The 24,448-nt window shown below is 50.8% G+C and overlaps 12 protein-coding genes across 12 annotated transcripts; 5 read left to right on the top strand and 7 right to left on the bottom strand.

Annotated features, from left to right (window-relative positions):
* Positions 1–627: 627 nt before the first annotated feature.
* On the top strand, positions 628–4,465 carry YALI1_F17756g (uncharacterized protein; the record flags this gene model as incomplete). The annotated part of the gene is made up of 2 exons (XM_505366.3): positions 628–633; positions 1,067–4,465. The coding sequence occupies 2 exons, from the start codon at positions 628–630 to the stop codon at positions 4,463–4,465; spliced, it is 3,405 nt and encodes a 1,134-aa protein (XP_505366.3).
* Positions 4,466–5,164: 699 nt separating this feature from the next.
* YALI1_F17709g (uncharacterized protein) lies at positions 5,165–5,734 on the bottom strand (the record flags this gene model as incomplete). The annotated part of the gene is made up of 1 exon (XM_505365.3): positions 5,165–5,734. One exon carries the CDS (start codon positions 5,732–5,734, stop codon positions 5,165–5,167), a length of 570 nt encoding a protein of 189 aa, XP_505365.1.
* Positions 5,735–6,048: 314 nt separating this feature from the next.
* Positions 6,049–6,666, top strand: YALI1_F17706g (uncharacterized protein; the record flags this gene model as incomplete). Its single annotated transcript, XM_505364.1, has 1 exon — positions 6,049–6,666. One exon carries the CDS (start codon positions 6,049–6,051, stop codon positions 6,664–6,666), a length of 618 nt encoding a protein of 205 aa, XP_505364.1.
* A 316-nt stretch (positions 6,667–6,982) lies between these two features.
* Positions 6,983–10,966, bottom strand: YALI1_F17657g (uncharacterized protein; the record flags this gene model as incomplete). Its single annotated transcript, XM_505363.3, has 1 exon — positions 6,983–10,966. The coding sequence occupies one exon, from the start codon at positions 10,964–10,966 to the stop codon at positions 6,983–6,985; it is 3,984 nt and encodes a 1,327-aa protein (XP_505363.2).
* A 2,004-nt stretch (positions 10,967–12,970) lies between these two features.
* On the top strand, positions 12,971–15,901 carry YALI1_F17637g (uncharacterized protein; the record flags this gene model as incomplete). The annotated part of the gene is made up of 1 exon (XM_505362.3): positions 12,971–15,901. One exon carries the CDS (start codon positions 12,971–12,973, stop codon positions 15,899–15,901), a length of 2,931 nt encoding a protein of 976 aa, XP_505362.3.
* Positions 15,902–16,338: 437 nt separating this feature from the next.
* On the top strand, positions 16,339–18,144 carry YALI1_F17603g (uncharacterized protein; the record flags this gene model as incomplete). Its single annotated transcript, XM_505361.3, has 1 exon — positions 16,339–18,144. One exon carries the CDS (start codon positions 16,339–16,341, stop codon positions 18,142–18,144), a length of 1,806 nt encoding a protein of 601 aa, XP_505361.3.
* Positions 18,145–18,170: 26 nt separating this feature from the next.
* Positions 18,171–18,518, bottom strand: YALI1_F17581g (uncharacterized protein; the record flags this gene model as incomplete). Its single annotated transcript, XM_068283384.1, has 2 exons — positions 18,171–18,345; positions 18,400–18,518. The coding sequence occupies 2 exons, from the start codon at positions 18,516–18,518 to the stop codon at positions 18,171–18,173; spliced, it is 294 nt and encodes a 97-aa protein (XP_068139485.1).
* Positions 18,519–18,905: 387 nt separating this feature from the next.
* On the bottom strand, positions 18,906–19,706 carry YALI1_F17569g (uncharacterized protein; the record flags this gene model as incomplete). Its single annotated transcript, XM_505359.1, has 1 exon — positions 18,906–19,706. The coding sequence occupies one exon, from the start codon at positions 19,704–19,706 to the stop codon at positions 18,906–18,908; it is 801 nt and encodes a 266-aa protein (XP_505359.1).
* A 151-nt stretch (positions 19,707–19,857) lies between these two features.
* Positions 19,858–20,174, bottom strand: YALI1_F17565g (uncharacterized protein; the record flags this gene model as incomplete). The annotated part of the gene is made up of 2 exons (XM_068283383.1): positions 19,858–19,981; positions 20,038–20,174. 2 exons carry the CDS (start codon positions 20,172–20,174, stop codon positions 19,858–19,860), a joined length of 261 nt encoding a protein of 86 aa, XP_068139484.1.
* A 629-nt stretch (positions 20,175–20,803) lies between these two features.
* YALI1_F17549g (uncharacterized protein) lies at positions 20,804–21,745 on the bottom strand (the record flags this gene model as incomplete). Its single annotated transcript, XM_505358.3, has 1 exon — positions 20,804–21,745. One exon carries the CDS (start codon positions 21,743–21,745, stop codon positions 20,804–20,806), a length of 942 nt encoding a protein of 313 aa, XP_505358.3.
* Positions 21,746–21,921: 176 nt separating this feature from the next.
* Positions 21,922–22,293, top strand: YALI1_F17547g (uncharacterized protein; the record flags this gene model as incomplete). The annotated part of the gene is made up of 1 exon (XM_505357.3): positions 21,922–22,293. One exon carries the CDS (start codon positions 21,922–21,924, stop codon positions 22,291–22,293), a length of 372 nt encoding a protein of 123 aa, XP_505357.1.
* A 535-nt stretch (positions 22,294–22,828) lies between these two features.
* YALI1_F17522g (uncharacterized protein) lies at positions 22,829–24,430 on the bottom strand (the record flags this gene model as incomplete). The annotated part of the gene is made up of 1 exon (XM_002143074.3): positions 22,829–24,430. One exon carries the CDS (start codon positions 24,428–24,430, stop codon positions 22,829–22,831), a length of 1,602 nt encoding a protein of 533 aa, XP_002143110.3.
* Between the last annotated feature and the right edge of the window lie 18 nt (positions 24,431–24,448).

Below are 24,448 nucleotides of genomic sequence, written 5' to 3'. Positions count from 1 at the left end.
TTCCTACCGTTCAAGTTAGGCACCATTTCTTGGTCTTGTGTTGTTGTGGTGCGAGTTCTGTTCAACAGTGCTTTCCACTATTATTAAGCTTTATCAAGCACTCTTCTTGGGTCTTCTTTTATTTTCTTAGACATTCTTTCTACAGTAGCCATAAGGTTGTTGGCGATCTAAGGCGTAACGGGAACATATTAATATGGCCACAAGCTGTGGATAACGTGTATAAGAGTCTGTATTTCCAGTTTCCAGCCACTAGCCGCTGGATCACGTGACTTGTAGCCGCCGAATGTGTTGTGTCTGGTTTTCTCAGTTGATCGTTTTCACTTGATCGATTAAGCTTTTGGCATTGGGGGTTGGGGAATCGTTCTGAATGTCGTCTCTGGGTCACGTGTGCGCATTTTAGCTGCTTCCAAACTGTTAAGATCCACTTTTTCGGCGCCTGTATTCTTTCTTATGACTAATACGGTTTCCTAGATCGGCAGCAACGTTTCCGTCATGTCACACAGGCAGCAAATATGCTCGTGAGAGATGGCAAACCCAATTTTTGCAGATGGTTAATAAAGCTCCAGACCTGTACTTTTCAGATCAAGCAACATTGGACGAGTTTTTTGACGACACAAGCACGATACTATGAAGGTGAGTAAGAGAGGTGAGGAGTGGTAATTGGTGAGAAGGGGGTTGCTGCTGTCCAACTCGAAGACCTTTTGGCGGTTTGAGACGGTATGGTTATGAGACGGTATGGTTATGAGATGGTATGGTTATGAGACGTTATGAGATGGATATGACAGTTATGAGACGGTTATTGAGGAGACAGTTGTTCTAGCGACATGTTGAAGCTATAGTCATGTCTCTGGAGAAAGCTGTTGAAGGAGCGGGGCTGTTCATCGAGAGACACTCGATCCATGTCTGTCGTCTATCGATCAAGAAACAGTGACCAAGAAACAATTTTATCAAGAATCTGGTCAGTGTTGCTCTGTAATGATCTATGACTATTGTTTCATTATGCGACCTATGATAGTCCCCACGGGTGACCTACGACCACTCGTTTCCGTGTGCCCTACTAACTCAGCAACGATTCAGTCAACTCGACCTCAAGGTGATTGCGTCTGAATTGCGCAAGTCGATTCTCAATTACCGACTGCAAAACATTTATGACCTGCTATCGTCCTCGCGGCACTTTCTGCTCAAGTTTGCCGTTCCCGAAAGCAAACAGCTGGTGGTGATTGATCCCGGCTTTCGAATCCACACCTCCAACTTCCAGCGACCCACCTCCCAGACTCCTTCCAACTTCGTGGCCAAGCTTCGTAAGCACTTGCGAACCAGACGTCTCAGTGCCATTACTCAGCCTGTAGGAGACCGAGTGCTGGTGCTCACCTTTTCTGATGGACAGTACCACCTTATTCTCGAGTTTTTTGCCGGTGGAAACCTGATTCTCGTCGACCAAGATTTCAAGATCCTGGCACTCCAGCGAGTGGTGTCCGAGGGTGCTAACAACCAGCGCGTAGCCGTGGGAGTCATCTACGAGTTCGACAAGGAGCTACTTAATAATACGGATCCTCTGCAGGTGAGCCGAACAGAAATCACAGCTGATCTGCTACAACAGTGGGTCGCTACTGTCTCCCCTGATGAAGACGACGAAGTGAATGCCATCTCTGGAGGAGTCAACAAAAAGAAGACCCGAAGAAAGGCCAAGTTGCCCTCGCTGAAGAAGCTGCTGTATTCCAATATGTCGGAGCTGTCTCCTGCTCTGCTGGAGCAATACCTCGAAAAAGAAGGAGTTGACGGCAACCTGAGCATCAAAGACGTCGATTTCAGCGAATCTACTGTTACATCTATCGCTGCCGCTGTCAAGGGCTGCGAAGATCGAGTCCAGGAACTATTGGACGCCGATCTCGTCACCGGATACATTGCCTGTGAAAAGAACCCCAACTGGAAGAAACCCGACGAGGAAAAGACTTACATTCCCGGTTCTATCGATCCCTCGGACATTGAGTATCTCTACGAGTCGTTTGAGCCCTTTGAGATTACTGTGGCAGACGGAAAGGTGGATACTTTTGAGGGCTACAATCTGACTGTGGATCGATACTTCTCCACTGTTGAAAGCACTCGATACAGTCTGCGGGTCAATGCTCAAGAGCAAATTGCCGAAAAACGACTCAATGCTGCTCGAAACGAAACCAAAAAGCGAGTTGACGGCTTGCAGCAGGTCCAGGACCGAAGTATTCTTATGGGAACGGCTCTCCAGACTTATGCTGGTCGAGTGGAGGAAGCTATTGCTGCTGTGAAGCAGTTGCAAGATCAGGGTATGGACTGGAAGGATATGGAGCATCTGATTGACCTGGAGAAGAAGAAGGGCAACCCTGTCGCTCAGATGGTGTCCAGTATGAACCTGGAGAAGAACCGTGTCACTCTGATATTGCCTAATCCAGATGTTGAAGACGAGAGTGATAGCGACAGCGACAGTGATATGGATGAAACAGACTCCGAGGGCGAGTCCGAGGAGTCCGGGTCTGAGTCCGATTCGAACAAAAATGAGTCGAAGACTCTCAAGGTCGAGGTCAATCTCGATCTCACGGCCTATGCCAATGCTAATAATTACTTTGATATCAAAAAGGTGGCTGCCCAGAAGCAAGAGAAGACGGAAAAGAACTCTGCCACCGCTCTCAAGTCTGCTGAGCAGAAGGTGAAGTTGGATCTGAAGCGATCCCTGGCCCAGGAACAGCATGCCCTTCGTCCCATGCGTCCCTCGTACTGGTTCGAAAAGTTCTGGTGGTTCTTTTCTTCTGATGGCTACCTTGTAATTGGAGGAAAGGACGCTCAGCAGAACGAGATGCTGTACAAGCGATACTTCCGAAAGGGAGACGCGTACGTCCACGCCGAGATCCAGGGAGCTTCCACTGTGATTGTCAAGAACCACCTTGGGCCCACTGCTCCTCTTCCTCCTTCCACACTTTCCCAGGCCGGTTCTCTGTCCATTTGCACATCCAAGGCATGGGACAGCAAGGTTTTGATTTCCGCCTGGTGGGTGGAGCACGGTCAGGTGAGCAAGAGTGCTCCTTCTGGCGAGTTTTTGCCTACTGGAAGTTTCATGATTCGTGGCAAGAAGAATTTCTTGCCCCCCACTTCTCTGGACGTTGGTCTGGCCATTTTGTGGATTGCCGATGAGGACAGTACTGCCAAGTACGTCAAGCAGCGCCTGGAGCGAGAGAAGCTGATTCTTGGAGAAAAAGCTGACGAGATGAAGGCTGCCGAGGAGTCTGAGAGCGAGTCAGAGTCCGAGTCCGAGTCCGATTCTGATTCTGACGATGACATGGAGTTCCCTGATACTGAAATCAACCTCAAGGGTGGAGATGAAGATGAGAGTGAAGAGGAGGGGGAGGAGGAGGAGGACGAACAAGAGGAGGAAGAGGAAGTGGGAAAGATGGAGAGACCAGCTGTCAAAGAAGCTCCTCCCAAGGGAACATCCAAGTACGACTACGAAGACAAACCCGAGGCCCCTCCATCGAAGATCGTGCAGGATCTGACTGCCCAGTCAAACAACTTTGTGCCCAAAAAGCGACTCACTGCCAAGGAGCGTCGAGAGGCTCGAAAGGCCAAGGCATCCGCGGCTAACAGCTCCCTCAACACTCCTTCTGGTATTGAAGACTCCACTTCTGTCGAGGATGTGCTCAAGGCTCTGACTATGAAGTCTGGGGGAGTTGACACCAGCGACTCTTCTCGAGACGTGACTCCCGGAAACGATACCCCTGTATCTCGATCCGCTACTCCTGCACTCAACGACACTACCCAGTCCGCTGCCTCGTCCGGACAGCCTCCTGCTAAGGTGCGAGGCAAGAAGGGCAAGCTCAAGAAGATTGCCAAGAAGTATGCTGACCAGGACGAGGAGGAGCGAAAGCTGCGAATGGACCTGCTTGGAAGCACCAAGGGTGCCGAGCGAGCTGAACAGGAGGCTGCTGAGCTGGCTGAGAAGAAACGTATCGAGGAGGAAAAACGAATCCAGCGTCAGGAGCGAATCAAGAACCAGGAGATTCGAAGACTACTCAAGGAAGAGGGTGTGGAGCAGTATGACGACGTGGACGAGGAGGAGTCCCGAACGCAGTTTGATTCGTTCATTCCTCGAGCCCAAAAGAACGATGTTGTCGTCGGAGCCATCCCCATGTTTGCCCCTTGGGCAGCTCTGTCCAAGTTCAAGTTCAAGGCAAAAATGGTGCCTGGAACCGTCAAAAAGGGCAAGGCCGTCAAGGAAATCGTCCACAAGATGACCACCGCCAAGACGGACCCTACCATGCAGGACACCGACATGCCCTGGCCCAACGAGATTGATATCATTGGAGGACTCAAGGACACTGAGCTGGTACAACCTGTGGCTGTTGGTCGAGTCCGACTTGTCATGCCCGGTGTCCAGGGAGGTTCTGGCCCCTCGTCTAAGACCAAGGGCTCCAAGAACCGAGGCAGAAAGAAGCGATAGACCATGTTTGCATATAGTAGTAATTGACCATGAAGATGATGTAGATGGAAGACATTTGGTACGATACTGTACTTGTAGCCCTCAATGGTACAAACAACGAGATTTTAGATGATTTCTAGCTACAACAAGTCCAATAGATGACAGTTTGTCACAGGACTTACTTTCTGTTCAACGACAGATTATGACCAGCAACTCATTGACTCAATGAGACGACCCTTCAGCGAACAGCCGACACAAAATCGCATTGATTATTTGCAAGTATGAGTACAAGTACAACGCCTGTAACTTCAATGGTTCTTGGTTCAAGAATTTAGTTAGCACAATATGCCGGTACTTGTAGACGTTCACCGCTGAATGTCATTGTGATGAATAAGCGGTCGATACTGTTCAATTGAGCCTGTACAATCATGTTTACACCCGCAAACTTGGTCTATTGTCCAAGTACAAGTACGCAGCTCACAGCTGTCGCCTGTCTTAGTTACAATTTGATCAAGCGTAACAGCACTTGGAGGATCGACTAACACTTCAATACGACTATTCAATTGAACCAATTACGATTGCAAAACACACAAAAACACAATATTTATCTATAGTACAGTACTTGCAACGCAAGCAGATGGCCCTCACCGAGCAGCTGGGTCACAGTCGCGCTACATGTTGCACAAAATCCATCTTATTACCTCCATATACATCCTCCATCTAGCTGAAAAACTTGCCAGCTCGCTGCGACCACTTCTGGTACACGTTCGAGATGGTTTGTTCGTTGATCTCCACTCCTCCGTACGCAATGCTTTCCTTGGCGGGTGCGGGGGTGACTCTACTTGCGATGACGACGGGATCGATCTCGAGAATGACGCCCGAGTCGACGGCCTCATCGATAGCCAGAGCCACCAGGTCAAAGTGTTCGAGCACAGACCGCTTGTCGAACGAGTGCTTGAGCAGAATCTCCAGCGCGTCCTTGATGCCGGCAACCAGCTGGTACAGCATCACCTCGTTCTCCTCAAACGATCCGACCACGTACAGAGTCACGTCCACAACCGTCTTGTACACGACCACCTTGTTGTCGAAGATGATGACGTCACCATTCTGTCGATGGGTTTTCTGCGCCAGGCCCTTTTCGAACGTCTGCTGGTCCTTGAGTGTCGTCAGGGTCTGAAGCTGCTCGTGTGATTGCACGTCGCCGTGTGGGGGCGAGTAGTACTTGGTGAAGAGTCGCTTTCCGTCCTTGTCCAGCAGCAGCACTGCCTCTACCGAGTATTCCGACGTCATGATTCTGTGTGGTTGTGTGAATGTGTCGTGATCTGCCGTTCTAGAGAGCAGTTAGGTGTTATGTTACACGTAGCGAAGTTTAAAATGCCCAACCTCCATCTCCAGTTTAAAACCTTAGTGACAAGGGATGGAGACAGACAGACACACCAACCTAGTGACGACAAACGCGGCACACGCACAATCCGCATAAATACAGACACAAACGCAGCCACAGACACATACGCGGACACAAACGCAGCTATCCTACACCACACACACAAAAGCAACGCACACGATTGCAACACACATCCATTCCTCTCTCCCACACTTCCTCCATGTCAGACTTTTACTTTGCTCTGGCCCGCATATCAGTGGCGCAACTGCTTCGAGTGGCCGGTATCGAACGATGCCCGCCTTCGGTGCTGGACACAATCACAGACCTGTACATTCGGCATCTCGATCTGCTGGCGACGGAGACGATGAATCTGGCGCATCACGGAGGCCGATTTGACGCCATCATCACAGACGTGGCACAAGCCATGGCAAACACACATGTCATCAAACCAGTGGTGCTACTCGACCCCTACGATACCGATCCTCAGGGCGACCAGGGCATGCAGGACTTTGTCAAGTGGGCCAAGGGACCTGGACCAGCAGAGGCCCGGAGAATCAGCAGAGTAGCAAACAACACTGGCCAAGCTACACAGCCAGCAGCAGCAATGGCGCCGTCCACGTACGGCATCACGGCGAAAAAACAAGAGGACGCCGCCCCCCAGGAAGAGGTGGAGTGGCTGCAGGGACTCATCAACAAACAGACCAAGATGGTGGGTCCAGCGCGTTTCAAAGATACCGTGCTAGGACCGTCATTCGAAGACAAGCTGGACCTGAAGATTGCAGGAGGACCCAGTATGGAGGAGTTTTTCGAATCGAGACAGGAGACGACCAAGTCGTGACGGACAAGTATCGCCTGGCTCCGCCCACCACTTTGCATGGCACCTGCCCCTTGTATTATAGCATTAATATACAACCCTGGACCTTTTCCTGGCTCAGGAGACTACCTACTTGGCGTGAAAGAACAGTTAAAACCTTTATTGTCCTGTGATGTTCAATTGGACACTTATATGTAGCCCCACTGGCAATGCTAACCAATATGACTTCTGTTGGTCTTTGTTGGCCTCAGCCAGCCCTCTAGTCCTTTACTACAATTGAAAAGCTCATTACTAATATACAGTCATTATCATAAATAGTTACATCCTTGGACCACCTTGCTTAAACAATAGCAGTGTTACGCTCCTGTCGTGACGCCATCTTTTGGATCATTTCTGTGTTGATCCTAATAGGCACAGGGCGTTGCTCGCCGACGGACGACGTGCTCACCATGGAGTGCATACGGTCCGAGCAGTCGGCTGCGTCCGAAGGATGGAGACCCCCGGTGTTAGTCTCGGAGGTCTCGCCAGCCATGGCCGGCGTAGTGAGATTGTTGAGGTGGGAGACCTGCATGGAGGGCGTGCGGAACCCGGAGCTCTGGCGCTTTCGAATGGCCTCAATGCGCGCGCGTGCAGCCGGGTCGCCCATCATCTGGTCATATCGTGTCATGATTTCCTTGGTAGTGATGTCTGCAGTCGCGGCTCGCAGATTGGTCTCCTTGAGCACCTCTAGAAGATCGGCAGGCACCTCAGAGAACAGTTCATGGTGCTCAATGAGAGTATGAATAGCCTCGATGGCCAGAAAGTAGCCATCACCTCCACCTCCAGCAGAAGCAGCAGCAGCAGCAGCAGCGGCGGCGGCAGCAGCGGCAGCGGCTGAATCAGCAGAGCCAGGAGTACCGGCACTTCCAGGACCATGGTCTTTTCCGGTGGGCTTGGGATAGAGAATGTTCGGAGTGATGACGGTGGCGAGGTTATGAGCGTCCATCTTGCTACCGCTCTCTTCGTCAATGTGAGAAAAGGAGGCTACCCACTTGAGAAAGTGGAGTAGCACTTCGGTCACGTCTCTGTGAGACCTGGGAAGCAGACATACAGCCAAATGAAGCACTCGCTTTCGAGTTGTGGCATCCTCGATCTTCTGGGACGAAATCCACAGCTTGTGCAGCTTAAAGGTAAAGAGAGGATTGGGCATCTCTCGCAGAAACTTCTTGAACAAAGCAGCATTCTGCACAGAGTTCTCCTTGGCGAAATCAGACGTCTTGGTGGCGCTCTTATTCACCTCCTCCGTCACAACCTTGAGCCGTCGGATGTTACCGTTCTTACGGAAGACACCTTCAATGGTCATGTCCTGAGTCTTCATCACATCAATACAGTCCTCCACAAAGCGCGGGATGCGCATCTTGTGCTGTGGGGACACGCCGAGATGTGATTCGACTCCAAACTTCTCAGTCAGAATGTCCAGGTTGCCGCCAAAGACCACAACGGAATCCTTGTCGCTCTTGTCGTTCTTTTCGCCCTTTGAGCCCTTGCGAGGAGGAAGACCTCGTTCAGCAGCTGCACGGTAGTCGAAATCCCACGAGGCAGTGTACTCGCCGTCGTTGGTTTTGCCTCCAAATGCTTTCCCAAACTTTTCCCAGAATGATAACGACTTTTTCACGTCAATCATCTCCAGTAGTTCTTCGAACGACATCCACTCCTTCACCAAGTCCCTAAGCATCATGACGGCCACATGCCGCACAATAAACATCTCGACAGAGCCCAAATCACACATGTATCGAATGGGTTGGGATCCAGAAGGAGCTGAGGAGAAGGATGTGGGCTCTGTAGAACTCAGAGCACTCTGTACTGACGACGAAACGTTTCCACCGGTCACAAGATGCTTCATGCTCTCGCCGAGATGCTGGTGCTTGAAGGCGTTGGGCCGAATGTCTCGCGCCTGCTCAGAAGCGACAATACGAGGAATATCGTCCAAAGTCAGCGACTTTTCGTTCTTCATTCGATCCTTGGCCCGCTCGGCTGCTGACGTCTGGCTCTGTCGAGCACTGTCAGACATCTTGTAGCCGTCCAGATCATTGTTCAGGTCCGAAGAGCTCTTAGAAAAGGTCGCACCGATGGTATCTGCTGATCCTCGCCGTTCCTCACCACGCAAATCGGGTCGCAACTTGCGAATGTCGTTGAGGTTGGAGTTCGCAGAGCCGGCTGTTCCACGGTTATCAGGGGCAGAAGACCGTCTGGGAGCCTCGAGAGAAGCTCCAGCAGGAGGTTGGCCTCGACTTAGGAGAATATTGAGCCGCGCAAGGGCGATTTTGGCCAGAAACATGAGCTGAGAAAGACGTGTCTCCACTGCAAAGGGCAGAATGGCGGAAGGAGGGTAATGGCCCTCGGAAACAACCTCTCCATCAACATAAGCAGCAGAAGCAATGTCGTCCCCGGAGCGAAGCACAGCTCCAGTCTTGGAGCACTTAAAACACTCCAAATGCCATCTTTTGCTTTTATGCGACTTTTGTGAGCTGTTGGAGGATGCAGAAGCTGAACCAGAGGCAACATCTAACAGAACAACACAGCTGTCCTCCACAGACTTGCCACAAGCGACACAAACGTCCGGAGTGAGCGCCGTGACGCCCAGATGCATGAGCGGCTGGTCGAAGGGGTCTGTGTTGGATACACCTTCGAGAAGCACGTCTACTGCCGGTTCTCGCGTGGGAGCAGCACTCAGGAACAGAGAGAAGCCGGAAGCGTCATTGAACTCGACTTTGCGGTCATGCTGTAGCGCTGTAGAGAGTCCAAACCGAATCAGTACCTTGAGATAGTGCGCTAGAGTGGTCACCAGAGACAGGAGGTCTTGAGTGACGCCCATTTTGGGTAGTTTCTTTTCATTGGCCTTGGAAACCATGGACATGAACGAGACAATCTTTTTGCACAGCTTTTTGGGTGTCTTTCCAAGATCGTCGTAGAGTTTTGGTGGGTGCATTCCTTGCTGCTTGCTGGTGTGGATTTCAAGCTCGTCAATGCCGCACAGAGCCAAGAGACGGTCCAGACCGACAAAGAGTTGCTCAGTCTTGAATACCAACCTCGCCGTAGCTGACAAAGCAAGTTGGTACTTACCCGACGCTGAGTATTGTAGCATATCTGAGATACATGCTGCTGTGCACTCTTCGTAGCCACACAGGGTGGTCCATACACCCAAGACCCGCTCCTCCATGCGCGTTTCCAGCAGCGACAGCAGGTCCTTTGATTCTACCTGCGGCTTTTCCACCCCGCTAATGCGCACGTTCCAGAATTTGAAAATCATATAACATTCCGGGTGCCACTGCTGCTGTTTTCCTCCGCGGTACATTTCGACAAATTGCTTGAGAATCGACGTTTGGCAGCCCTCGCATTTCGCGGCAAAGTCCGTCGAGTAGTGGTAATGGCAGAAAATGTCTCCCTGGTGCTCGTAGTACGAATCTTCGGGTCCGAACACCGAGTTGCATTTCGAGCACGAAAAGTGTTCCACGTGGTACTTGCGGCCCAGGGCTGTGATATAGGCTCCTCGTAGAGCTCCGCCACATGAGAAACACAAGAGCGACAGCCTGCTGAAGTAACACGTTTCACACAACGGCACCTGAGTTGTTGGCGACGTGGGTGGCGTGTTTTCTCCGTTTGTAGAAGGCACGTTTCCATCCACGGGGAAGAACTTTGACGAGCACAACGAGTTGCAGTCGGCGCAGCGAAAACAGTCAACGTGGAACACCGAGTCCAGGGCGCGCACAAAGTGGCCTGAGATCGGTTTGTTGCATTCGCGGCAGATTTTGCGGGTGGATTTGGATGCTGCTGACGACGACGAGCGCTCGAGGTCTGGTGATGGCGGCTTGTCGTTGAAGTTGAACTGCGGCACTGGCGGCTTGTCTGTGTTTGTGGACTCGTTCATGACCATCATGCTCTTGTGGCGGTCGAGTTGTTGGTTGATTTTTGGCGGCAGTGGCGACGGTGTGTGTGTGTGTGTTTGTGTGATGGGTTGCGTTGGCTGGGGCTTTGGCGGTTCATTGGTGACCCTCCTGATGCTCATGTGGGGGCTGCTGTTGTCGTGGGTGTCTTTGGACGGTGAGCTGAGCGGCGAGTAGTAGGTGCCTGGTGGGTGCTCGTCCGACAGGTTGCGTGAGTGTGTGGGGGTGTGGTAGGAGCGTCGCATGGGAGGCTGTTTGTTGGTGGGCCGCGAGAAGTTCATACCCGTGGCTGACCCTGACCGGGACCGAGAGCCCGATCCTGGCGGAGTGGACGGGGGAAGTGCTGGGGGATGGAGAGGCTCATCAGGAGGGTAGCGTACCCTTCCTCTGTATGACTCCATTTCTCACTGTGTTAGAATGACCGTCTGAAACGACCTCTCGCGGTCGGTGGCTCCTCACGATGGTTGTACTCACTCCGTTGTCGGTAATTACGGTAGGTGTGGTGATGTCGTGTGGTGGGATTTAGAATTGAGAGAAGTTTAGGTTGAACGAGTGTATAAGTGAGGTGGTGGTCTTGTGTAGCCCCACAGACAGAAGAACCGGCTGTAGTTGTGAGTTGTCGTCTGGACCTCTGTCGATGTATGAAGATGGTGCACTGTGGAGGCTCTTCTTTTGGGTCACGCCAAAACGTCTTGGGTGCCATATACAGCTCCAGTGCACTTTTGAGTTTGTTAGTGTTTTGGCTCCTGTCTGCTATAAACAAAGGGAGGAGGAGCAGGAGGAGTAGGGTCGGGGGGTAACAGCCCGAGGTTTCCTGAGACGAGCGGTGACGAAGTATCACGAGACACGCCATCTCGGTCCCATCTCTGCACCCTTACCCTGATACAGACCCCCCTTTTCGCTCCCCTAATCTACATCTTGGCCCGTCTCCTATATTTCGTCAACCCCCTAACAGTCCATCACAAGGGGGGAGGGAGTCTCACAGATCGGCAACTCAATCTGTCATGCCACGCAACTAATATTGTATGTACAGACGACAAGCAGGGTGGTAACCAAGTGAAGAAAAGATGTTCATGACACTGTATAAATCGTCAGAGCAACGTGGTCCGTGATTTGCACCGTCTACAGCCACCGCCGCTCCACTCTCCTTCGTTTTTTCGCTTCTCTAGCTACACGTCAACGCTCCGATACGTCATCATACATAAAATAAATCCACAAGACATGTACCCCCCCCATTTCCCCCAGAATCGCTTAACTAATTTTGTCGCATCGGGGCGCTCGTAATACTGCCAATGTCAACTCTTTTGGACACCCGCTTCGCTCTAGGAATGCCTCCTGCCTAAAGAAGCGACCCGCAGCAGATGGCAGCTCACACAAAGACCAACGACATATGTACGAGTACGAAAAACAGCCCAAAAAAGTCACACACACACAAGACACGCGTGCCACACTACGTGAGGAAGACACTTCCCAATTAGGCCACGCGATTGGAACAATTCCCGATTGGGCGTTTTTCCCGTTTTGCCCATCTTCCCTCTTTTTCCCTCTCCCGCCCCTCCTAAATACCACAAACACACCCACAGCCACACCAACTACTCGTAGCCCCTCGGTCCCCCGGTGCGCTGTATACAAACACAGGGGCATTTCTCGTGACCTCAAGGCCGGGTAATTATTCTTTGGAAAATCTGCCAATCATAAACCTTAACTGGGTGGGCGACAGTTACCCAACGCAGGTGTGGGTGCTTTTTTCCTGACATATTTTTCGCGTCTCCCAATTGAGATGCCTGGTAACATACCCTAGCCCTGATATTTCCTCATTGGCCAGCCCTATCCCAATCCCTTCCCAATCCCTAACCCCCCAGTCCCCTACCCAATCCCTTAACCCCAAAAACCCCTGAACCGCTCTTCCGATCTCCAAACCAAACCCCTTTAACCCCCAACCCTCCACTCCCCTAACCCGCACACAAGCACAGACCACTCACTCGCTCTGCCGGGTAACTCCTCCATTATATCTGCGCGCTACAGCAGGCAACTGCATGGAACTGACGAATGCCACATGTCGACAAGGTTTTAGAAATGGGCTTGAACATTAGTATAATTAATGGGCTGAGTAAAGTATGGTGTATATGGAGCGGGGAGTGGATAATCGCTTAGTAAGCACATTTAAAAGTGGTGAGTCATCAGGAACAGTCAGGGGCTCCGATTTCCACATTTGCCACTCGGCTCGTACGTTTTTTTGCCACTATTGTCTCCCTTTAACCTCTGCCACATCGTGTCTGGACACGTATGCATGGGACTTTTTCAGCCGGGTTTCAGAGCCAAATAAAACGCGAGCGGTTGGACCTTCTCAGCCAAACACTTTCAGCCAAAGAAACCGCACAAAAAGACATCAGCGACGGTACGATATGCTGAGGAAATTCATTTTAGGGCTCCTGCTGGCATCTCAGGCAGTAGCTCAACTACCACACAAGGAACGAGATTACGACTCCCGTGTCTATGTGGCCCTGAGTCTTCGAGATGGGCTTGATCCCCGGGAGTTTGAGGCTTCTGTGAGTGGGTTGGACCATGGACAGTGGACGTTTGAGCATCCTGTGGGCACGATTCCCAACACATATGTGTTTTCTGCCCCTAAAGAGTACGCACCGATCGAGAACATTCGAGATCAGGACCGACTGGAGGTTGCAGGTGGCGTACTGGCCAAGAGAGAGCTTCGCAAGCGAGAAAAGCTGCAGAAGAAGTATGGCATGAGCGAGGAGGACGTTGAGAAGAGACTGGTAGCTCTTGAGCGGTTGGATTATGACTGGTCTGAGAGGGGACTGGGGTCTTTGGAGGTGCTGAGTGAACGGAGGATTCATAAGAGAGCTCCAGTCAACTGGACCGAGGAGGAAATGGAGTACTTGAAGGAGATCAAGAGAAGAGCAGAGGAGGCTCAGAAGGCCCAGGACGACAAGGGTGACAAAAAGGAGGATCAGAAGGACGACAAAAAGGAAGGCCAGGAAGCACAGAAGGAAGGTGACAAGGAGGACAATAAAGGTGACGACAAGGAAGATGGGGAGGAGGATGACGACGACGATGAAGATGAAGATGACGATGACGCTTCTCCCGCTATGCCTGTCCAGTGGAAACCCGTTGACGAAAGCATGTACGGAGGTATGCCCGATGACTCTCTGTATGACGTGTACAGAAAGTACTATCCGGACGAGGTTGGAATCAAGGACCCGTCGCTCTGGAAGCAGTGGTACCTGCATAATGTGCACAAGGCAGGTCATGATCTCAATGTGACAGGTTTGTGGCTCAGAAACGTGACGGGCTGGGGAGTAGTCACCGCCGTTGTGGATGATGGTCTGGACATGAACGCTGAGGATATCAAGGCCAACTACTTCGCCGAGGGATCCTGGGACTTCAACTTCAATAAGAGCGATCCCAAACCCAGCTCTCACGACGATTACCACGGCACTAGATGCGCTGGCGAAATTGCTGCAGTCAGAAACAACGTCTGTGGTGTCGGAGTGGCCTACGACTCCAAGGTAGCCGGCATCAGAATCTTGTCCAAGGAGATTGCAGAGGATATCGAGGCTTTGGCTATCAATTACGAAATGGACAAGAACGACATTTATTCGTGCTCCTGGGGCCCTCCTGATAACGGCCAGACTATGGCTCGACCAGGAAAGGTTGTCAAGGACGCTATGGTGAACGCCATCACTAATGGGCGACAGGGCAAGGGCAACGTGTTTGTGTTTGCGTCTGGAAACGGTGGTTCTCGGGGAGACAACTGCAACTTTGATGGTTACACAAACTCCATTTATTCCATTACTGTTGGAGCTCTGGACTTCAACGATGGTCATCCTTACTACTCTGAGGCTTGTTCAGCGAACATGGTTGTCACTTATTCGTCTGGATCAGAACATTATATTGTTGGTACCGACATTAATGCCATTGACGACAAAAGTGCTGCTCCTCGGTGCCAGAACCAACATGGAGGTACATCTGCAGCTGCACCTCTGGCTGCAGGTGTGTTTGCCCTGGCTCTTTCTGTGCGCCCTGACCTCACGTGGCGAGATATGCAGTATCTGGCACTTTATTCCGCTGTTGAGATCAACTCCAATGATGATGGATGGCAAGATACTGCTTCTGGACAGAGATTCCATCATCAGTTTGGCTACGGCAAGCTTGATGCTTCCAAAATTGTCGAGCTTGCTGAGGGGTGGAACTTGGTTAACAACCAGACTTCTTTCCATTCTGAAGTTAAGACCGTGTCTCAGAAGGTCAAGTACAATGAGCCACTAAAAAGTGTGATTACTGTGACTCGAGACGATCTTGACAAGGTGAATTTCAAGCGAGCTGAGCATATTACTGCTGTCCTCAACTTGGAAGCTTCGTACCGAGGTCACGTGCGAGTTCTTCTCAAGGGTCCTCGAGGTGTCGTCTCTGAACTGGCTGCTCTCAGACGAGACGATCGGTCCAAGGATGGTTACGACAACTGGGCTTTCATGTCTGTTGCTCACTGGGCCGACGAGGGAGAAGGTGATTGGGAGCTCACGGTTGAGAACACTGGCGAGCAGGATCAGGTGGAGCTTGTTAACTGGCAGCTCAACGTTTTCGGCGAGCAGAAGGATAAGCGAGAGGAGAACAAGGAGGGCGAGAGCAAGCCTGAGGACGAGAACAAGGAGGGCGAGAAGGAGGGAGAGAAAAAGCCCGAGGACGAGAACAAGGAGGAGGGTAATAAGGAGGACGACAAGGGTGATCAGAAGGAAGATAAGCCTGAAGACAAGCCCGAGGATAAACCGGAAGATACGCCAGAAGATAAACCCGAGGATAAGCCCGAGGACGCGCCCGAGGATAAGCCTTCTGACGAAAAGAAGCCCGAGGAGAAGCCTGAGGAGAAGCCTGTGGATAATTCTGACTCTTCCTCCGACTCATCCGACAGCCACACCTCATGGTGGCCCGATCTGTCGTCGAAAAAATCTGCATGGTTGTATGGAGCGGTTCTCCTGGTGGGAGGGTTCATTGCAGTGATTGGCATCTACGCCTGTGTCACTCGACGAAACCGGGTTCGACGAAACCGGTCCAAGGATGCTCCTTCTGCTTCTTCCTTTGAGTTCGATCTCATTCCTCACGACGACTCAGACGACGACTTTGTGTACCCAGAAGACACTCATCGTCGATCTGGTGATAATGATCGACTCTACGATCCGTTTGCTGAGGTCGAGGATGATGACGACATGTTTCGAATTTCGGATGAGGGCGAAGATGCCCATGACGTTGAGCCTGAGTTGAATCGGGTCTCCATGGAGGCTGACAAGCGGGATAACGACCGGCAGAATCTCCTGGGATAATTAGACCAGTATTAGAAGAGCGAGGATGAAAAGTATTTAAGCTGACAATTGTGATATTTAATAAATGATGGATGTATTGAGCGTGGCGAGTGACAATAGAGGACTGAAGAGAGATACAAGTGATTTTATAGATAGGTAGGTAAACACTTCAACGTGCGTAAGCCAGCCATTCCTATCAACCCACTAGACTCTGAACCAGTACGAGTCTTTACCAGCTAAGCTACTCTCTTGAACTTGTAAGGGTTGCCAATTTTGACAAGTGATGCCTTCTTCAATATTGGGAATAAAGGGGAGACATTCCCAACAGACCGGGTTCACTGATTGTAATTGTCTCATAGCACTTTGGGATGAGATGGCGGTCTCCATCAGTTCAATAATCATTCATTCATTTTTTCTATATAAAACGCCTCTTCGGTTCGCCTCCACACATTTTTGATATGGCGCATATTGTGCATGCAGTGTCCCAAATACTCCACTTTTATACATCACCAAGTCCGGTTCTTAAACTTAACCACCCATTCAACCACTCTCCACATCTACACAACGCCATGTCCGACTCGATGAAGTACGACCCGGTGCACGAGTCGCCGGAGACGCCGAAGAAGGAGGGGTCGCCTGGATCGGCCAAAAAACGACAGTACCAGCCGCGATTGACCAACCCCAAGATTCTGCATCTCAAGAAGAAGGACGGAGAGCCGCTGTGGCGAGTCGACATCCAGTTTGATTTTCTCAGCTGCATCTTCCGCAACGAAATGCGCGTCTTCAGCAACAGATACAACATGGAGGATCACAACGAATCGACGCCCAGACGAGGGGGATACACATTTGCCGATTGCTACATCAAAGCCATGGCCAAGTCACCCAAATGCTCACGTGTGCTGCATGACAAGCTCATGGGTGACAGAGAAGCCGGTCTCAATATGGCCATGGTGTGTCTGCTCGTCAACATTGGACGAATGAACACCACTCTGAACTTCTTCCCCGAGATGAGAGCCCAGCTGCGAACCTATCATCCCATCCCCTCTCTGCAGAACTCCAACTCCAAAAACGAGTACAAACAGCTGCAGGACGCACCTCGGTTGAAATCTATTCTCAAGGGTGCCTGTGAGGGCAAGTCTGAACCCGACACCATCAACGCCATGATCTCCAACGGAGAAGTGCCCCACTGCAACGCCATAAACCTTGTGTCGCTGTTGTCGTCCAACTCGGCCTTTGTGAACGCCCGTTTCTTCTACGATCAATTTGAATTTTGCGACCTGATCATGGACGCCAATCTTTCGTCTGCTTCTCGAGCTCAGGCCTTTTTGTGGCTTGCCTGGGCCTTTTTGGAAACCAACCTCGAGGAAGAAGAGCTCCTGCAGAACCCCTTTGGTTCGTCGACACAGATCCCAGAGCTCGTGGAACTGCTGCCTCATGAAGCAGAGCTCGAGAATGTGGACACTGAAGAGGAGAAGGAGTTTGCACAGCAGATGCGAGCAGTGCGGGAGGAGTACATCGAGTCTGTCTCCCAATCGCCTACCACTGTTGTTGTTGGAGGGCATGGGGGAGGCACCAAAATCAAGCCCGTGGCTTCGACTGGACGACCGAAGAAGGAGGAAGAAACGCCCGTCAAGAAAGGCAAGACTTCTACTTCGTCTACAGCTCTTCCTGCACCCATCCAGAAGATCCCCCTGGCCCCTCTCGACTCAGCCCCTTCTCAGTCGTTTGCAGAAATGTATCTTAAGGGCATCGAGTTTGAAAATGCTCGTCTTCCAAAGGTGAAGCGAAACAAGGCTTCTCGTCTACGCGAAGACCACGCCACTGCAGTTGCCGTTCTTGCCTGTCTGCAGCTTCCTAAGGCTGTCGCTGCCATTGAGCGGCTTTTGGAAAACACATCCGAGGGTCTAGCAGGCAGTCATTGCGTCATTAAGCCTTCTTCCATCAAGACGCTCGAGCAGCGACACAAAAAGTGTGTGGGCGAAGTGCGACACATCTTTAAGGTGCGCAAGGAGCGGGCTCGAAAGAAGCGACGGAAGGCTATTCTTCCCGAAATTCCTTCAGATGAGGATGTGTTTGATTCTGACGACGATATGAAGGGCGGAATATGTGGCGGGGAAGCTGTTCGTGGGACTACGACGATTACCAAGGATGGCTTTGCGTACTCTACACACGGGTCTCTACAGTGGAATTCTGGATTGCCTGCCGACTACGGCGAGAAGTTTGAGACTCGAGGCAAGGCTTTCCGGGCAGCCAGCTTGTGGTGATTTCGAACGATTTCGACAGTATTTATTCAATAAGTGACTGAGATGGCAATACGTGGTTGGAAGCACAGACGCAGTTGATGACTGGGGGCATTGCAAAGCTGATTAGTCATTTGGACGGTGGTGGTTGGCTGAGGGATTTGTAAGCCAAAGGGGAGTGTACTGTATATGTGCGGCTTTACCTGTAGCTGGGTCTCTAAAAGCCTGGATTATACGACATTCCAGATACAAGAAGTGAGGCTCCTGAGACTGTCTCACCTGGTTTGTTGGATCAACCGGACTAGAGGAGCCCAACAATAGCAAGGTTGTCGATTGTCTTTGGAGTAGGAGCTGATCAAAGGGGGTCCAGACTGCCCTGTAAACGTTGGAAAAAACATACGCTGGGTTGAAATACGTGGGTTTGTGGCGTTTTATAAATGCAGTACAAACAATGGAGTCATATGGGCTCTGTATTATATTCTGTTATGATACCAGACAAGTTATACATATCCGAGTGTATAAATGTGAGGACGGACGACGGGATTAGTTATGATTTTGTCTCACTTGTTAAGGTTGGTGTTTAATTCAGTTAAGAAAATTGCGGGGGTACTATAAGTGAGACAGCATAAACGGGCAATACGAAGCAATATCGAATGGTCACACACACGCATTTATATATATAAAAGCGCCTGATGAAATCTAATGATAGGGAAGCATTACTTTTATTAATGGTCAGACAAGTAGTCACTGTAGAGATTGCGTTACATTAAATAAACCTGTTGCTATCACTGGTGGGCTCCAGGCATCATCACAGCCTTGGGGATCAGCCACTTGTAGGTGGACTGTGGAGAAGCCACACCTGCGTATCCGTTCCAGCATCCAAGTAGACCTGTAGAGATACAGAAGCCTCCTCCAGCGTTGGTGAGCTTGGAGTTGCTCTGGAAGTAGCCTGCAGCCAGGAAGATGAGGGCCAGGTCGAGGGAGATGAAGAGCAGGAAGAAGGCCACTGTTGCTTTTAACGTGCACAGCGTCATGAGGAAGGCAAAGATGAACCAGCCCATGAGGAAGATGCCCACGGACTGTGCAAACTCGTCTGGAGTGGAGTAGTACTTCTCGATACCAATGGGGAAGTTGAGCATGGACCAGGAGAACCAGAAGGCGCCGAAACAGAAGAAGACGGTTGCGGCAAACGTGTTCTCGGCCACAATCTCCCAGATACCAGCAATGACTTCGATAAGACCTCCTCCGAAGAAGGCACAACCAACCATGACATTGGGGGCATGGACATTACGAGCATTGACAAGACACATGCCGAGAATGAACATGGTCATGGAGAAGGCAAACAGTCCAGAAGGAGCAGCGTTACCAAACTGACGAGTGGGAACGGGTGCAGAACCAGGGTTAAGAGTACCACCAAAGGCACGGGCAAAGTCGTCTCGGTGGTACTTGACCCCGCCAATGTGGATGTATTCATCTCGTTCTCCCGAAGTACGGACCCGTCCCAGCACAACAGGCTCGTCCTGGTGGCTAGAAGGAGTCTCGATATCTTGTGGGTGGGAGGTATGGGGTTTCAGATCGTCTGACATTGATGATTGTTGGCTGATGAGGAGATTAGAGGACCCAAAACGCCATTTTATATATCAACGAGAAGAGTAGTAGAAGCAACGAAGGCCGAATGTGGGGTAAAAGGGAAAATGTACCCCTCGGTCAGCTTTGTCTCAGCGATATAAAAACGGTTCATACCTGGTCAGCCGTGTTGGTGGAGGATTCTGTTATGGGTGGATAAACGAGTTTCTTTGTCTGGAAAACTCGCTCCAACTTGCCAAAATGAATAACAAAGTCGGTTGATGAATTCCTATCCCTTCATCAGACCACTATCGCTAGTCCTGACGCTTCGAAGTGTGACCCCCAATTTACTCGGCATAAGATTGAGATAGTAGGAGCGTAAATTGAGTGTAGTGCTGCTCGCTTAAGCTGGGATGCGTCTGGCGGGGTAAAACTTTAGCGGTCTGAATGATGATAGAAAAAAGGGATAAATCATAGGTAGAGGGCATCAAAAGTTCTGAGAATGTGTATTCCTTGGACCACTGACCCCCAAGTTATAGCTCCTCTTGGCGAGATGGGCACTAGTTGGTTCGCCGTAGTCTGTCTGGTATAACTGACGCACTAGCACAGGTGTGCTAGCAGAGAAAAAGCAACCAATTGTGCAACGTTAGTCGTAGATAACCACTATAGATCAACGTGGTAGTGCATTCTGTAGCTTTAGAGACAGTTCCAGCCCGGCAATTACCTCCTTTGGCGTGTTTGTCTGGACACTTTTAACGGGTGGGGTTGTGTTAATTGTTCTCATCGAGGGGTCTCAGATCGGCACATCATCGGGGCAGGTCAAGATTTAGAACTGAATCCCAACTAAGGTGTCCTTTCAACCCAAACAGATGGCGGGGCATGGCCCGGAGATAGTGGTGATGTATGCAGGAGTGCATAGATCCGGTGGTTGTTTTATGTTGTGATGTTGAAAGAGATAGGTCCGAGCAACAGAGGGTCCCGTGAAACAAGATGCAAATGAAACGCGCAAACGAGATGAACCGACAAACGCGCAGGCGTAAATCGACAAGCCACCCCTGGCAGGCCTATTACGTCATTGTACCAGCGATTGCTGTGATCATTTCGTCGCACAGTTCTGTCACTCCTCAATATGAGACATGTAATAAGTGATAGAGCCGCTGGTGTCTCCGGGGTGGTCCGTGTAACAATAAGCTGTCAGCACTCTTTCGTGGCTGATGGCTAGAACCACACTGTCGCAAATTAGGGCCATGTTGGTGAGTAAACACCAATCTTTGCAAGGAATAGACACGGTGGCAAACTCGGAGCTGTTCGGCTTTGCACGGCTTTCCCCAGTGAAGTTTTGTGAGAAGCGAATCTGTGACGAATGGGGACCCGATCCCTGAGATGGTAGACTCTGTTCTTCCTCCTGTTCACCTGCGTCTAGCTGCGGGTTCATTAGCCCCTTCCAGTCCGTCTCCACGTTGACATCGACCGCGTCCAAAGACAGTTTTAAGCACCCCGAGTTATTGGCACTTAATGTTACGAGCTTGCCCAACCGCTTGTATCGCTCACTGAGCTTGGCGATGTTCAGCGTAGGTTTTGGTAGCATGATGTATACCTGTGGCTGGATTTCAGGCTGAACCAGCAGGTAGCTCTCCTCCTCTAGTTTCCGTGGATCCACCGGAAGATTGTGTGTCACCACCGTGGGTCCTCTTTCTCGATGCTGTGTGATTCGCACTTGTAGTTGCAACAGACCCTGGTACTGACGTAAGCTGAGCCGTACCTCGTCCATGTGATACGAACTAGAGCTTTTGAGGGCCCGGGCAAAGTCGTCCAGACTCACCAAAAACACACACATGTCGTCAAACGCACTGACACAAACGTACTGGTTGGGATCACACAGGTAGTCGACGGTGAAGTAGGCGAACAGCGAGATGGTGGTGCCGTCATTGGAGGCTGGCGATACGATTCGCACATCCGTCGGGGCGAAGATGATGTATGCCTCCTTGCGGACGGCCATTGCTGCGTTTAAAACATCTCTCAGCAGCGAGATTCGGTCCAGTTTGACCCTCAGTTTCATTTAGTCGCGTGATGGTTGAGATTTCGTTACAGTGGCACACGAATCATGCACTGTACTTTTAAGGTTCAAGATATTTTTTGACCCTAACCCTCAAAATTCAGGCGCAGATTATGCAGAGAAAAAATATTTGTGCCCTACACATCATACACACACCCACGCACGCACACGGAAGAAAAATGTCTGAGCAAGAAGAAGTGCAGTTGCCCAAGCTCGGAAAGGCACCTCAGGTGCGAGTCAACGGCAAGAACTGGAAGGAGACCAAGACCCCGTTCCGAACCTCGAGCCTCAGTGTGCCCCTGAAACATAGATCGTGGGAACGACGGCAAAAGGAGCGGGAAAACCTGCGAATGATCAAGGCTAAAGAGAAGGAAATGAAGGACGAAAAGGAGGCTGAGCATGCCGAGAAGGTGCGACGAATCAAGGAGCGCCGAATGGCCAAGGAGGAGAAGGAGCGACTGGAGAAGATGACTGCCATTCTGTCGGCCAAGAAGCTGGCTCGACGAAAGCGGAAGGAGAAGCGAAACAAGCTGCTCCGAGAGCGAAACTAAGCCATAGTTATTTATTTTGAAAAATAGACACTCTGTTATTTGTCTGGTTTGGAGAGTATTGAAGTGCAGTACATACTGTACCCGTGAGGGAACGAGTTCAGATGAAACTTCCGCTTGTAGTACTGGAATTCAAGCAGCGATATACTGGTATCTTGTACTTGTGTGTATAAGTATCAAGAGTGATCTCTGCTTCTTGTATAACCGCTTGCTACTGTGAGCTCAACATGGAACTGCTACGGAAGCAACTACAACTACAGTACATACAGTACGAGTACTTGTACGTTGGTATAACCATTGAATGTATTCCTCACTGCTCCTAGATGACAAACTACAGCCAATCGTTCAATTTCATCGCAGTGACTGAATCACTATCTATTAATCAGGCAACATTATACAATGTCTGTCTATTCTCTGTGCTGAACCATATAATCCTCAGCTACTTTAGAGGACTCTTGTCCTCCTCCGATTTTGGTGGAGCGGGGCTGACCTGGGCAGTCTCATGCGCACTACCAGATTCTCCCTCGCTCCCGTAATCTCATAGATGATACAGGATCGAACCGCACGTGTGGTTGATCTGTGGAACAAACGTGTCCAGAGGAACGGGGGGAGCTGGGGGATTCTGATTGGATGCCAAATGGAACACATCCTGATGCTGGGGGTGGCGAGGATGTGCTGAACTGTTGAGATGGAACACTTCAACTGACGATCCATAGACACACATGATTCGGTCGCTCTGAATGTATTGCATAGCCAAAGGCTCGACTCCTGCCCTTGTAAGAACTTGACGTGGTGGCATACTGACAGGAAGACGCACCTGGTCCTCGACTATACCCCTGAGGGGAATAATTGATATCCTCTGTCTGTAGTACACGGCCATGGCTGTGGAGTCCCAGGAGAGACAGTACTTGATGGATTTGAAGTCTTCCCTCGAGTTGACATTACTAATGTACAGCAGGGCTCTTTGATCGTCATCCTCCTCATCTTCCGACAGCTCCTCTTCCGGCGAGCCCGTCACTCCCAGTTCAGCGGTAGCTAATGCAAAACGGGCGCGATTTTCGTCCGGTAGGTGCTTGACACAAATGTAGCGACCAGGAGTAAGTAATGCAAGCACTCCATCGCAACTGAGACTTGTGCTCATGCTTGTTTCCATAAGCGTGCAGTAGTATTCCCACAGAGCACCTTCTTCAGTAAAATCTTCCTCGTCCAGAGTATCTGCCTGTCCGAAGATGAGAGCCTCCTGGTTTCCAATCAGTGTCATGACCTGGTCACGGGCCTGGGCCGACATTCGGAGATCTAGACGGAAATGTGGCACGTCAATCTCGTTTGTGGTCTCAACATTGATTATTGTGAGTCCACCCAGACGCCTGGCTCTGACCCACATGATGAAGGCCTTCTGAGACACGGCCAGATACTCGATCCGGGACGGAAACTGTTTCGAGTACTTGGCCGGCACGTTGGCCAGGTTAATGATGCCGCCTCTGTACTTGGACAGCAGTTCCTCCATGCAATATAACCGCACTCTTCCGAACCCAAACACCACGGCCATGTATTCATTATCGGTGGAGAAGGTGACCAGCGGAATTTCTTCCTCCGTTTTCCAGCCAAACAGGTAGAGCGGCGGGATGTTGTTGCAAAACTTTTCGCTTCCGATCGAATAGACAAAAATATATTTCCCCAGCGAGACACACAGCAGAGAGCCGTCTGGAGAAGACCAGCTCGACGCAAACGTATCTCTGCAGTCCGGCGACAGCCTCAGGTGGATCTTGAGGGTCATCTGACGAGCAACCCATTTCTGCCGCAGCAAGTTAAGATAGGTGGAGTATAGTGGGGTGGACGACAGATCGATTGTGTAAGTCGTCGGCGGAGCCGGAGTCACCGTTTTCGTCGGCGATGTTGTAGTTAGCTGTTCGGAGTCGTCGTTGTCCTCCGACTGTGTCTGTGTCTGCTCTCCATCGTCTTCGGGTGTCTCGTCGTCGTTTCCTCTCCAGTTCATGAGGGTCTGGAGATGGTCAGTCAGCACGGTATCATTGCGGGAAAAAACGCGCAGCAACTTGCACGTCTGGCCAATGTACAGAAACGAGACCGGGTCGAGCAGCCCGATGATTTTGCCTATGATTTCAGGCGGCAATGAAATCATTTAATCGACGTCGTTCTG

This window comes from Yarrowia lipolytica, chromosome 1F, assembly GCF_001761485.1.
Source record: "Yarrowia lipolytica chromosome 1F, complete sequence".
NCBI classification, from domain to species: Eukaryota; Fungi; Ascomycota; class Dipodascomycetes; order Dipodascales; genus Yarrowia; species Yarrowia lipolytica.
Note: the sequence above shows the minus strand (reverse complement) of the source record. Positions and strands in the feature narration are given on the sequence as shown.